Source organism: Ictalurus punctatus, unplaced genomic scaffold (genome assembly GCF_001660625.3).
Source record: "Ictalurus punctatus breed USDA103 unplaced genomic scaffold, Coco_2.0 tig00005203, whole genome shotgun sequence".
NCBI lineage: Eukaryota > Metazoa > Chordata > Actinopteri > Siluriformes > Ictaluridae > Ictalurus > Ictalurus punctatus.
Window position 1 is genome coordinate 100,389 of NW_026521107.1, and position 15,005 is coordinate 115,393.

General features: G+C 42.1%; 1 protein-coding gene across 1 annotated transcript; it reads left to right on the forward strand.

Moving 5' to 3' along the window:
- Positions 1-353: 353 nt before the first annotated feature.
- On the forward strand, positions 354-14,802 carry LOC128631148 (TBC1 domain family member 10A). Its single transcript, XM_053679264.1, has 5 exons — positions 354-530; positions 2,761-2,887; positions 7,892-8,080; positions 8,154-8,308; positions 11,880-14,802. Exons 1-5 carry the CDS (start codon positions 354-356, stop codon positions 12,444-12,446), a joined length of 1,215 nt encoding a protein of 404 aa, XP_053535239.1. The 3' UTR covers positions 12,447-14,802.
- The last annotated feature ends 203 nt before the right edge of the window (positions 14,803-15,005 follow it).

Here is a 15,005-nt window from a genome sequence, read left to right on the forward strand (position 1 = left end):
TTCATGCATTCTTGTCGTTTTTAAGGGCCTAAACATGGCTGAAAACTCCCAAAACTCGGTAGACGCGCCAGCACCAGTGAAAATGTAACTTGCATTGGGCATGGGCATGGTCGAGGAGCTCCTTAGCACCCCTGAAGGCAGGCAATGGTCGGGATGAAGTTGCTCCGATGTGCACGATTTACCATATATATATATATATATATAAGATAGACATGGGGTAATAAAGTGTAAAATATAGATAATTCACAATAATTTAATATCAGATATCAGTTAGATTCAGCTTCGGACACAAGTTCCAGGTACTGATCGAGAAGGAGTGGATCAGCTTCGGACACAAGTTGGCCTCGGTGTGTATGAGCAGTGAGGGCGTGGCTGTGTGTGGGTGCGTGAACGCATGTATATTTAACCCCATCTTTCTCTCTCTGTGTGTTTCTCAGCGTGTCGGCCTTGGAGATGAGAATCACGCCAACTCGGAACGATCCCCTCTCTTTGTGCAGTTCATCGACTGTGTGTGGCAGATGATGAGACAGGTCAGCTACTGATGCTTTACACCACAACACTGTTGAATTCTCCAATCTGATTGGTCAGAAGGCGTTGGAGACATTTCTGGAACAGCAAGATTCTGATTCCAGCTGCAAGGGAAATTACAGCTTTATAGTGATGTGCTCGTTCTCGTTCCTATAGTAACAGCTCATTGACAGGGTCTAGTATGGCGTACGCAATACATATTCTAAGCTTAATCGTAAACATATTATAAACATGTCACTTAAAGAAAAAGACGTATGATCATTGTGATCTAGTTAAGATTTATAAGTTATCTATTTATGGAAGTTTTATGGAAGTAGTCTCCAGTGTCACGGCAGAGAGGACATTGCACTTTCCAGTTTCTCAGTAACATTGCAAGTCTTATTCATTTCAAGAGTTAGGGGGAAAAAAGAGAGGCTTGTGAGGGAACTATTGTTTTATTTTAATGTTATAAAGTAAGAGATCATAATGAGAACTAACTCTCTTTTCCAGGACATTCCAAATTGTTCTTTGGCTATGCCCCATGTTTGTGCAATGGTTCAGACCGGTTTTTCCTCTTTTCGCAGCTTCAAAATGGCTTGCTTTTCTCCCATAGACAGCTCTCTGGTCTTCATGTCGGTTTATTCTTTTTAACAACAAATGCTGTCTCCACAGGTGAAACCCAGGGCTCAAACCAAGAGAAGACATTCAGAGCTATTCATTCTTTAAAGTCCATTTAACGAGGTACACCTGGCCAGCAAGAAAAAAACATCAGTCACTCGTTCCAGTATTTTTGAACAGTTAATGAATAGGATGGCTTCAAAAAAGCTGCCATATTTTAAGCTGTGTAACACGTCTAGATGTAAATATGAGGAAATGAAAGCTGAAATTCTGATCTATCGTCTCATATTCGTCTTTTATCTCAAACCGAAATGTCTTCAGTATACAGCAAAAGCAAGTGAATTGGCCTTGATGTTCCAATACTTTTGAAGAGGACTCTAATTGTAAGAATTAAATATAATTTCCGTACTGAACAAAAGACTGATTATCTGTTCAGGCACTATTGTGCAGATCCACATTTAAGCATCTTACTATACACTGAGTTCAAAGAGCTTTTTCTCATCCCCATCCTGGATCGCCCCTACAGCTGCCTGTTTGGTACATTCCTCTACAGCAGTGAGCAGGAGAGAATGGAAAAGGTACGCTCCACGTTTCTCCACTAATGGGCGGAGGCTTTCCAGCCTGTCTGATTTTTCTGAATGGAAATGAATTTGTATAAGTGTCTTATGACCTCTCTCTGTCTCTCTCTCTCTTTTGTTTTTAGGAAGTACAGGGTAAAACGGTCACTGTGGTCCTACGTTAACAGTCAGCCGGAGGACTTCACTAACCCGTTCTATGTGGACTGTAAAAACCAGGTGATGTATCCACTGGCCAGTCTCACACATCTGGAGCTCTGGGTGGGTTATTATGTGCGTTGGAACCCACGCATGAGACCACAGGTGCTTATACTGCAAACCACACTCTATGAAATTCTGGGGAAATGCTCAAAAATAGTGTTTCCAATATATACCAAAATACCCAGTTACTTGTATAACTGAACAGTGTTACTTCAGACACATGATGAATGTCTCTTTTTATTTCTAGATGTTTCTGGGTTTTAACACCAAGTTTGCTTTAAAAAAACAAAACCATTTCTATCAGCACAAAGCTAAAAAAAACACAAAAGCTGGAGTAATGGGTCGGTAAGCATAAAAAGTGCCGTACACAGTGGAACTGGACACACGAGGATCTCTGACACTGTTGACTCTTCAGTGGTTCCATTTTCAGTTCTAGTTTGTAGGTACAGGTTTCAGTCTTCAACAACATTGTAGTTTTCTTTTTAAAATGCACTCCTTGGTTGTGCTCACTGCATTACAAACTCAAATCCAACATTGTGAGATTATTTTTTTTTAAGTGTGTTGAAATGTAGTTTTCTTGTGATTCCTCTATATTCCTGTATATTTCATGATTGGCTGGTTAGAAAACTACATGAACGTACAGGTGTTCCTAATAAAGTGGACGGTGAGTGAACATGACGTGGCTGAAACGATTTCCAAAACACTTCAGGAGCAGCTAGCGATAAAGATTAAGGTTACACCGGCTTGATGATTGATCTTTTAATAATGCTACATAAATAAATAGAAAGCGAATGGAATGATTTAGAAAATCGGTGTCCCAGAACGAAACTGATGTTTGTGTGCTTTGTTGATTATGTAGATGCCGCTCCATCAGAATCTGAGTTATTGTTTTTGCGTGAAGAACGTGGAGGAGCTCCAGAGAGAGGCCACGTCATCCTGCTCCATCTCCTCATCCTCAGAGCATACTTCTCCCTCCTCACATAGTGGTACACCACTTCACACTGCCGTCTAAATACACACGCGCGCACACACACACATACATACATTTAAGAGCACACACTGTCTTTACTCAATGAATACACTCAGGCACAAGTAGGGAGTGCATGAGTATGAAGCGGGCGCACACACACACACACACATTCCTGTTTGCAATTTTTTTAACTATAGAGAAGTAACCTAGTGTCACATTTTATAAATCTTTAATACTTAAAAATGGATCTTGGATCAATGAGGTTTTCTACTGTTCTCAAGGTTTGGCATGCTGTGCATCCTGAGATGCTTTTCTGCTCACCATGTATGTAAAGAGAGCTTATTTGATGTTACCATGGCCGTCCTATTAACTTGACCCAGTCTGGCCATTCTCCTTTCGCCAACAACGTGTTTCCACCCCGAGAACTGCCACTTACCGGATGTTTTTCACACAAGTGTGTGTGTGTGTGGAAATCCTAGGAGAGCCGAAGTTTCTGGAATACTCAAACCAGACCATTTAGAATCTACAACCATGCCACGGATAAAATCACTGGATTACATTCTGGTGTTTGATGTGAATATTGACTGAAGCTCTTCATCTGATCCTGCTTGATGTTGTACACTGTGGTGTTGCCATATGATTGGCTGATTGGATAATTGTATGAATGAGCACATGTACAAGTGATCAGTGAGCACATCTATCTACCATAGAGGTATTTTGGGGCAATACTTGACAATGTACCTGACTTTGTTAGATTTGTGGCCAAGTTGAAGAAGCTTTTGACATCCCAATGGAAAATAATAAATAAAACAATCCAGGACAAATTCACTTTCAGTATTTTATTTTTACATTGTTTTTTTCCCCCTTAATGTTAATCTCTTTCTACAGAACCCGTCCAAACTTCATATGTCAATGTAGTAAGCAAGATAAACTGTCTACAGATAAAGAATCTAAGCATGCATCTGTTTTCACCCTTATAGAAAAAGTTTAGCAGTTCCTATCCAAAAGACACCAAGAGCCCAGATGTCCTTAGAAACTAAATGTAACCTCCAACTCGTGGCCTTTTCAGAAACTCGATTCCCAGACGTCGCCACACTGATCACAGTGCATCCTTCAAATCCACCGTGCAGCGGAAATGGACCAGTCGATTTAAACGGATTGTTGAAAATGTACGTTGTTCAAGGCATTTGTGGATTTGAAATTTCGCTACAAACCGAGTCTGAACAGTCGCCAGAATCTGAGGCAAAAACACACGAAGGAACGAGATCACGTCGTCATTGCCTCATCTCTGGTGTTCTACATTTTTGACGAAAGTGACACCAGAGATGCTGCGTTAAAGTGGTCAAGAAAATTACACCAGAGTAAAAAAATCTCATTGGGTTAGGTTATAAACATCGACTGAAACTCTCGATAGGACGTGACACTGTTGGAGAGTTGCATACGAGCGGACATTCAACAATATTTAGTAGAAGCCTTGTGGATGTTTTTGTCTGTGTTCGTCTGTAATATACTGGACTGTCCTACCAAGAGTTCGACCACATACACATTCAACTGAAGCTCATACAGTCGGCATACTGAACTCTCCTTTTTGCCATAGTGCGGCCGCTTAACAGGATAAGGCCTCAGAAGTCAAGCACCAGCAGCTTGTGGCTAAAAAACTGCAGCAGAATTGAGCTCGGTTAGGAGGTGACGGGTGACGGAAAAAAGCCGGGGAACCTCGGAAAGGAAAACAGGGCTGTGTTCCAAATCTTTTATCGCCTCCTCTTCAAACTCCAAAAACCTCTGGGCCCTACAGCTAAATCCAGAGCTGAGGAAAACAACCGTTCAACTATGAAGGCCTTCTCAAACACAATGTTTGAGCGAAGGGAGGAAATGATCAAACACAGATCAATTGGAACACAGCCCATACAGCAGGACCGTAAAAAGGTGCCATAGAGCGTAAATGATTCAAACAGACACAAATCTAAGCCCAGTACAACCAGTTGAACATGAATAACACAAAAAGCACATTTCACAAGCATGATATCTTTCAAAAATGTCCAAAAGTACAAATTCCCTAATAAAGGAAAAAGACATGTTTGTGCTAACATGTAAGACTTGAGTTTCCACATCTTCCAAACAAGTACACTTCAGCGTCTTCGTTACTGTAAGCTCAGCTCTGAAAATCTGCTACCACTGTTGTACCAGTAAACACACACACAGACAGAGCAAGTTAGCAAAGATTGGTCAACAAGGTTTCTTCAACGCAACCACCTTTTTATACACGTACGCTCACTTCATATTGTCAGTCCCTTTTTAAAAGTGAATTAAACCATGAGCAGCTATCTTCTCAAAAGTCCGGTCAATTTCAGAGCACAAAAAAACTGCCTATATACACAACAATTCAGTCCCACGTCTCTGAAAGAAATGCAGAGCACAAATGTACAAATCACTGCAATTTCTATTTTTCTTACATGTGAAAAGGATGCTTGTAAAAAGATGATAAATCTTCACTGGGAATTACTTTAAGGTCATCAACAATTAATTTATAAATCAGGGGAGCCTGGCTCTGGTCCTGAATTCCTGTGATCATGCACAGTGTGATGATTTCTCATCTAACACTCCTACCTAATGACCCGAGGACTTAAATCGGGTGTGATTCAGGAAAATTCCCAAACTGTACTGGACTGTAATCTTACAGGACCACAGTAAGGCTTCCCTGCTCTAAAGCGTTTCCTACAGAAATATTTATTTGAACATGATGTGGATAATCTAATCACAGACTCTGGATTAACGGTGCACACAGCGATGCTTTCACACAAAAGTGTGATGGACACTAAAAAGCTGGAGCAGCACTAATGCATGAATAGTTTGTCTCAGAGTTTGTACTTTCAGTTAGAAACACATTAAACCTCTGCACAGTTTCCAACTTCATATGAATAATATTGTAAACAGTCGTATTAGTGAGAATGAGGACAAATGGTTAAATATTCACAGAAAGTTTGACTTAGTCACAAAGCAGATGTCCCTCCCCCACCCCCCACTGAGAGCATGTATGCATTGAGCAGTGCTCCCTCTTCAGGCTGGGAGATGTATCACAGGTTACACCACGTTGTCTTCTGTGGGCGGCTCAGCACTGGGGGGCTGGAGGAGAGTTTGTTGAACTGTAAAATGACATTTTCACTTAGGGGTGTACTCACTTTTGTTGCCAACGGTTTAGACATTAATGGCTGTGTGTTGAGTTATTTTGAGGGGACAGCAAATTTACACTGTTCCACAAGCTGTACACTCACTACTTTACATTGTAGCACAGTGTCATTTCTTCAGTGTTGTCACATGAAAAGATATCATCAAAAAGTACCATAGCAGGCTGAGTGTTTCACATCAACAAAGGTCAAGCGTGCTCATTAGAATATCAGCCTGGAAAGTTTTCAAATCGGTCTTATCAGTGTTTTTTTGCTCGCTCATTCACACTTTGCACTATGGTTACGATAACAGTCTATCCTTCTGCCCAACATGGAGAAAACTGGCCATGTCAGCCATTTTGACAGCCTGTGGTGTTGTCTGGTTAAAAATGTGTGTAAGTTTATATTATAGATTATATTTGTAGTACATCTCCTTGCACATGCACTTTTTCCCCTTAATAGTACAGGGACATACTTGTGCATGAAAAGCAGATAGAACAGTATAATCAAAAAGAGTGCGAAGAAGGGGAAAAAAGTAGAGTACTCGTGACCCCGCCCTCCTTTAAGCCAACCAATGAAAGCAAAGCTCGTTATCAAACAAATTCAAGGTCTACAAAATAACCTGTTGGGAGAACACCACATATAAACACTACACCTTAAAGTGATTAACATCCTATATAAGGTTTGCATAATTATTAGCTTCTCCAATTCAGGAAAATGGGTCAAAAAAAAAAAGTCAGAAATTGTAAAATGCCTATCAGGGGGCTGCAGCACACTGACGATCGCAAAATTATTGAGGTGTGACCTCCCAAGAAAAATGCTTTGTGATGAATACTCGACAGGGGGCAAAAAACCACGGAGAAGAAAAGGCGCTAGTTGACTGCAAAAGACTAAGAAGAATAAAACGTGAGAGAACCCATTAGCCAGCACTGCCACCATGTTTCAGAACTGCAACCTTCCACGAGTGTCCAGAAATACAAGGTGGCAAGTGCTCAGAGACATGGCTACAGTAAGGAAGGCTGAAATACAACCGCCACTGCATAAGACTTACAAGCTGAAGCATCATGACTGGGCCAAGAAATACCTGAAGACCGTTCCTTATAGGTTTCATGGACCAATGAAATAAGAGTGACATTGAAATTACATTTTTTTATTTGTTAAACCTTCTATTTTGTTGGGAAAGAAACATTTAGGATCAACTGAGACCACTGTATTTGTTCACCAATCAAATTAAGCTGAGAAGTACCATTTGCCATGTGTTTGGGTTTTTTTTTCTTTTTACAGGCCTAGTTAAATAAATTGGAATATAGAAGTACAGTAGAAACGAGAAACCGGACTGAATGCACGTTTTTAAAACGGCTATAGTTGTGTATCCGTGGATTGCAGGCGTGAAAAAGTGAAAAACTGAAATCTGACTGAAGCGAATGTAGTTCAGTTCAGTCTGAAGTTGTAGAGGAAACATTCGCACTCGGTAATTTAGTTTTGTAACGCCACACAGATCATAAGGTCTGTTAGAAATTATATATCGGAGCTACAAACCCCACCCTGCTCCGCTGTACGAGGCGACTCAACACCGCCATCTTGTGTTTGTGTGTATGTGTTGCTGTGTTCATGAGGCAGTTTTGCTTAGTTTTTTCTTTAAGGTTTAATGTTCTATATTATTGTGAGTGTGTGTTTATGTATTTTAGTGTGAGCTGTAGTTTTGTTTTGTAATTTTACGTGTTTTATTTCTTCCTCCCAGATTTCTGCACTGCACAGTGTATTATTAGAAACAGGGCTTCTCTGTGTAGGAGAACAGTTGTTTTGTGTTATTAACAGCAAGTTATATCGCTTATTGTGAACCGTTATGTGTGCAGGAGGCGGTTCAGCTGGACGGAGAGATCCTGCATGCGCTGTGAAGCGAGTGTGTTCTGTGGCGTATCGGCACCTGGACAAGCACAAGATCGAGCCGGTGCTCTACATGATGGAGTGGTTCATGTGCGCCTTCTCCAGAACTCTGCCCTGGGCCTCGGTCCTCAGAGTGTGGGACATGTTCCTGTGTGACGGTCAGACACAAACACACACTTGTCCTTCTTTTCTTTCTGTGTTGATTCTCTCTCTCATTCTTTCTTTGTGTAGGAGTGAAAATGATATTCTGTGTGGGTTTGGTGGTGTTGACGTCCATGCTGGGTACTCGGGATAAGCTCAAGGCCTGTCCGGGTCAGTATGAGACCATGGAGGTCCTCAGAGCGATTGAGCCTAGATACATGCAGGAGGGCTTCTTCGTGCTCCAGGTAACACAACAGAGAGAAGGAGGAGGAGGAGTGAATGAATGAATGAATGAATGCCTTTTATTGTCACTATACACATGTACAATGAAATTAAGAGCCACTCCTTTTTGTTCCGTGCAAACATATACATTCAATACACAAGAAGAATAAACAGATAATACACAGATAAATAAATAAGATAAATAAACAAAATAAATAAACAAGATATACAGTATATGCAAGATATATGCACGATAGATAGATATTAGGGTGGATGGCGGAGGTACTATGAGATGCACAGTTTTGAGACACTAAATACATATGCTGTGGACTCAGTACATGTGTTTGTTTATCATGGTAATAGCTTTTGGGAAGAAACTATTCTTAAATCTGCTAGTCCTTGTTTTGATGCACCTGTAACGTCTCCCTGAGGGCAACAGATTGAACAGATCAAAGCCAGGGTGAGAACTGTCCTTAATGATAGTTTTTCCTCTGCTGAGGCAATGGGAAGTATAAATATCCATCAGGGAGGGGAGAGGGCAGCCAATGATCTTCTGTGCTGCTCTTACTACTCTCTGAAGCCTCTCCCTGTCTGCTGCGGTGCAGCTACCATACCACACCGTGATACAGTATGTCAGCAAGCTCTCGACGGACGAGCGGTAGAAGATCAGCAGCAGATTGGAGTCCAGATTGTACTTCCTGAGAACCCTCAGGAAGTGTAGCCGCGTTTGAGCCTTCTTGATGACCGCTGTGATGTTGTCCGTCCAGGAGATGTTAGCAGAGATAAGGACGCCAAGAAACCGGACGGTGTGGACCTTCTCTACACACTCCCCATTGATGAAGAGGGGGGCCAGCTCCGTGTTGTGTTTTCTGAAGTCTACAATAAGTTCCTTGGTTTTCTTGGTGTTTAGAGTCAGGTTGTTCTTTGAACACCAGGCTGCCAAGTTTAGGACTTCCTCTCTGTAGGCTGCCTCCTCTCCTTTTGAGATAAGTCCGACCACTGTGGTGTCGTCAGCAAACTTGATAATAATATTATTGTTGTAGACTGGTCTACAGTCATATGTGTAGAGACAGTACAGGAGGGGGCTCAACACACAGCCCTGTGGAGAACCTGTGCTCAACGTGCGAGTGGAGGAGAGGTGGGGCCCGAGTCTCACTGTCTGGAACCGGTTGGTCAGAAAGTCCTTTATCCAGGCACACGTGAGGCGGGGGAGACCAAGGGTGACCAATTTGGTGACGAGAATGTCCGGAATTATTGTATTAAAAGCCGAACTGTAATCCACAAAAAGCATCCGTACGTAGCTCTGTTGCTGCTCAAGATGTCTCAACACGTAGTGGACAGCTACGGCGATAGCATCCTCTGTGGATCTTTTTGCACGATAAGCAAATTGAAAAGGATCGAAATCTGGGGGGAGGTAGTCCTTGATGTGCTGAAGAACCAATCTCTCAAAGCACTTCATGATAACTGGAGTGAGGGCTACAGGACGATAATCATTCAGGCTAGTGGTGGGCGATTTCTTTGGCACTGGAATGATTGTGGCTGATTTTAGGCAGGACGGGATGACTGCTTGGGCCAGGGAGAGATTGAAAATTCTGGTAAAGATGTGGGCAAGCTGGTGGGCACATGATCTGAGCACGTTACCAGGTACACCGTCTGGGCCAGCAGCCTTCCTGGGGTTCACTGCCAGAAACATCCGTCTAACATCGTGTTCCCTCACAGTAAGTAGAGTGGTGCAGGAACCAGAAGGGGATGGAGGCAGGGCTGGACTGGTACGGGGGCCAGATGAGGTTGGAGGTGGGGCTGGAGCAGATGAGTGCTGTTGTTGTGATGTTTCAAAGCGAGCGAAGAAGCAATTTAGCTCTTCTGCCAGAATCGCACTCAGGACTCCTGTTGTCGCCTCACGGCCTCTGTAGTTTGTGATGTTCTGTATACCCTGCCACACCTCCCGTTTATTTTTGCTGGACAGGTGGGACTCTATGCTCCTCTTATAGGCCGCCTTAGCTTCCTTAATACCGCCTTTCAGGTTGGCACGGGCAGCTCTGTACAGAGCTCTATTACCAGACCTGAAGGCAGCGTCGCGGGCTTTGAGTAGTGTGCAGACCTGTTTGGTCATCCATGGTTTCTGGTTTTGGAAAACCCGGATGTTTTTTTCCACAGTCACATTTCCGATACAGAACTTGATGTAGTCCAGTACCGTTCCTGTTAATGTTTCTAGCTCTTGATGTTCAAACAAATCCCAGTCTGTCTGTTCGAAGCAGTCCTGTAGTTTGCAGAATGCATCATCAGGCCAGGTGGTAACAGTCTTTATAGTGGTCGTGACACTGCGTCTGAGGGGGGTGTAGGCAGGGGAGAGCAGGAGGGAGAGATGGTCTGATTGGCCGAGGTGGGGGAGAGGTATGGCTCTATACGCGTGCTTGATGTTGGAGTAAACATGATCCAAAGTGTTCGCCCCTCTAGTAAAACACTTAACATGTTGATAGAATTTCGGGAGTACAGTCTTCAAGTTCGCCTTATTAAAGTCTCCTGCAATTATGTGAACACCGTCTGGGTAAGCCCTCTGCTGCTCGTTTATGGTGTTCAACAGGAGAGAGAGCGCCGTGTTCACATTGGCATCAGGTGGAATATACACAGCCGTGATAATCACCACTGTAAGCTCTCTCGGTAGAAAAAAGGGCCGACATCTTACGGACATGTACTCGAGGTCAGGGGAACAATGTCTGTCTATCATTGTTCCGTTGTTACACCAATTCTCATGCACATACATACAGAGCCCCCCCTCTGCTCTTACCGGAGTCCTCAGTCCTGTCCCAGCGAAGCATAGTACGACCTGCTAGCTGCATGCTAGCATCGGGTATCCTCGGATGAAGCCAGGTTTCAGTAATAATCAAAACACAGCAGTCGCGAACATAGCGATTTCCAGCTAGTTGTAATTCCAAGTTGTCGATTTTATTCACTAGGGATCTGGCATTGGAGAGAAACAGGCTCGGTAAAGGTGGCTTGTGTGGTTGTTTTCTTAGCCTTAGCATAATACCGGACCTGCATCCCCGCTTTTGCTTCCTCTCCCTCCGCCGTCTGCGCCGCCTTCTGGACCCGACAACAATCCACGGAGAGCCCGGCAATCTCGCTATGTCGTCTGGGATGTTGTGCGTGTGATGAAACATTCTCGTAATAGGTATGCGGTGTTGATCCCCAATATCCATAAGGTTCTGACTTGTATAGCGGATGTTCGTGGAATCGATAATGCTCAAACAAATAATAAAGAAATAATACAAAAACAATGAAAAAGAGCACTGGAAAGGAGAGCCGTGAGCCGCAGCAACGGTGTGCGCCGCCATCTTGGTTGCCAGGAGGATGATGATGATGGGTCTTTCACTACTGTAACATTTCCTGTCATTACTGTAACTATGCGAGTCCATGCCATGGTGATCAAGCATGTTTTATCCATCATCACCTTCGTATTTCTACAAAATTAGAGTTCATAAATATTTATCATCGTCTTTTACATGACGTTGTAATGAAGCCCATTCTAACACATTAAGTACAGTAGAATGACATTCTATTCCAGTTCATTTTTGTGACTGATTTTTGCTGTAGGTTCTGGAGTTGCAGGTATCGGCACAGGACGTGGAACGTGAGCAACGCACGCAGCTGAAGCGCTGGAAGAAGAAGCACGGCGAGCCCGGCCCCAAACTCCCTCAGAGAATGCACAGTGCTCGCACCATCATGGCCACCGAGCCTCATACACACCAAGACCTCCGCCAGAAACCCACCATTATGGTCCAGTACCCATCGGTCCCTGAGGAGAAGTCCGAGCCGAACCTCAGGAAGAAGAGAGGGAGCCTGAAGAAAAACCAAGCCCTCATTCCGAACCCCTACGCTCTACCTGGCGAGTCTAAACCTAGTCAGATATTGGACATACAGCTTCTGAACCAGGAAAATCTCAATCTTGTACTTCCAAATACACCATCACATCCACCACGGCTCCCTACAATGCAGGAAAATCAGGTCAAAGAGACGAGCACTTCTACAGAGCGACTCGTGCAGCGTCCTCGAATTCCTCCATCGATAAGAAACTGGCGGAATCTATCCCTCTGCAACATCTATCCCTCCTTACTGCTCCTGTACACGGATCACCTTCAGCGTAGCGTCCTCACCTGCTGAAATGTGCTCCTGTCCAATCCGGACAACCTGACCATGATGAGCTCCTTAATAATACATAAAACTCAGCCACCATTTTGGATCCATCTACACACTCAAGCCCTCTGCTAACGCACAACGCACCTGCCACCCACGACTCTCCTGCTGCTCCCGAGTACAAAAAGAACACTCATTGATTTTTTTTTTTTTTTTTTTTTTTTGTGCGTGTTAAACAGTGTGATACGTTGAGGAATTGATTATTGGCACACGTCTACTGAATAGCAAGGATCGTTAAGTCTTTAACGTGTGTAAACTATACTTGTTATAAACTATACGTGTTATAGTTTACACCGGAGGAACTGCAAACAATCTGAGAGAGGACCACACTTGGTCCAAAAATGTACACACACTCCACAAAAACTCTGCAGTGCCTGAGGAGTGTTTACTCGCTCCAGTCTTCAGAAGGGAAACTACCTACAGATTCACTTTTGAAAGACTTTCACAGGCATCACAAACATTTGTTTATATTACACTCGTATCAATTTGGCAGGTTTTTTTCTTCTTAATCCGAAGCAACCACCACTTCTTTGTGTTTGTATTTCACAAATTTCCTTACCACATCTTACAAGAGCTGCACGACAATCACAACAATCCTGTACAATAGGCACAGCCTTTTCATTAACATAATCAGTGAAATATCTACTCTGTCTGTATACTTTACACGCAAACAAAACAACTCAAGCTGAGAACTTTATTGCTGATTCACGTTATACCACACCGCCTTCTAATATAGATCTGATCTATATTATATACACGTGTACCTTAGATAACGCCTCTCTGAACGCCATGGTGGGACGTTCCCGAGCTGAAGTACTGTACAAGTCCTAAGCATTAGATCACCCCAATTACTCTTGTATACTCTTTCCATACCGTCGTGATCTTTGCCTGACGAAGCCATACACAAATCATAATTGACATTTGGGGCCTAATTCTAAAATCACCACATACAAAATGCACAACCATTTTGTCTTGCTGCCATCACAAAATAATAATGTTTAAACCTTAAGTAACAGAGTCACGGAGGGTGTATATATTTTTCCACACTACATGAAGTTTGGGGATCCTTATAGACTGTGGAACAGAAGTGTACTCAGTGTGTCTCCACCGTTTTATTTCATATTGGAGTACAACCATTTTTCTTTTTTACCATTAAGGATGAAACACTTGTTTCTTTTAAAACACCATCTTTAAATGTTTTTCTACCTCCTAACTAAACCCTCGGACTTAAGACATGATCTTTGGAGCTGTTGACGCCCTGCTCAGGGTTAAACAACAACGTCTTTACATTACCTTCATTAATAATTTGTCAATCTATCCTCTTGGGTTTTTTTTTTTTTTTTTTTTTGGAGCAAAAGTCAGGTCCTCTCTCATTTCAACAGGTCCTCTTGTTGGTGAATACACAGCAATCTTCTAAGGGTATTAGGATTTCTCGGAGCAGACATAGTAACAGATAGTTGCAGAGTTTCTTCTGTGTTTTAACCACAACGTCTTAACCATTATTTTAACACTGAGACAAATGACTCCCTTTAATTCGTTAACAAACACATTTGTAAGAATTCTGGTCAGCAAAACCCCCAAAAGAACACCTGTGTGTCTCTCTCTCACACACCCACCCCCGCACACCCACATGGTCATCAGAGGTCATAAATGTACTGCTGGGACATGGGATGTCAAAGCATAGACAAAAGCTTATGTATTTAGCGACAGTTCTGTGTAAGTATCCTCGTTGGTGAACCATTTTCTGAAATCTTGTTTATAGTTTAAACAAAATGCACGACTCTTTTAAAACACCGTCTTTAAAAAAGGTTTTTTCACCCTTAAAATAACCTGGTTAGCAGGTAGGATATGTAATACATATTTTCATTTTCTTCAGGCATATTGTCACTTCAGTCTTCACAACAAATAACACTGAAGGTTTTGACCTTTCTTTCAGTAAAAGAGAACAACGACATCATACAGCCTTGAAGGACTGTAGAAATTTTTATTTTACATCCTAAAGGGTTAGGTTTAGAAGGCATGTAATACGCGCATTTCTTATAAAACACCGTCTTTAAAACATTTACCTCCTAAAGGGACCTATTTAGAAGGTATGTAAAAACTTTTTTTTTTTTTTTTAACATTTCTTCGGGTATATCAATGTTTTAGAGTATTTATTTCAGTAAATTTTTATTCAAAGTCATGCCAATTTCTCAAAAGTGCAATCAATAAAGTTTAATTTATTTCACAAGCTTACATTCTGCTCATTTATGTTCACATTCAACCATCGTGTATTTTCTAAAAGCGGAGCTATACAAAACAAACCCCCACAATCTAAATTTAATGTGTGGTTGCAAGATAAAAATTCTAATTTATTGAATTCATTAAATATTTAAAGTTGTACACATTATTTTGATGAGTGGTGTTGACATAATAATGTTGATAATTACATCAACTTAATATTGTGTGTAATTTCTGAATTAATTGATTTAAAACAAAATTTACGTCATAGTACATTTACATTTATTCATTTAACAGTGTTAGAGG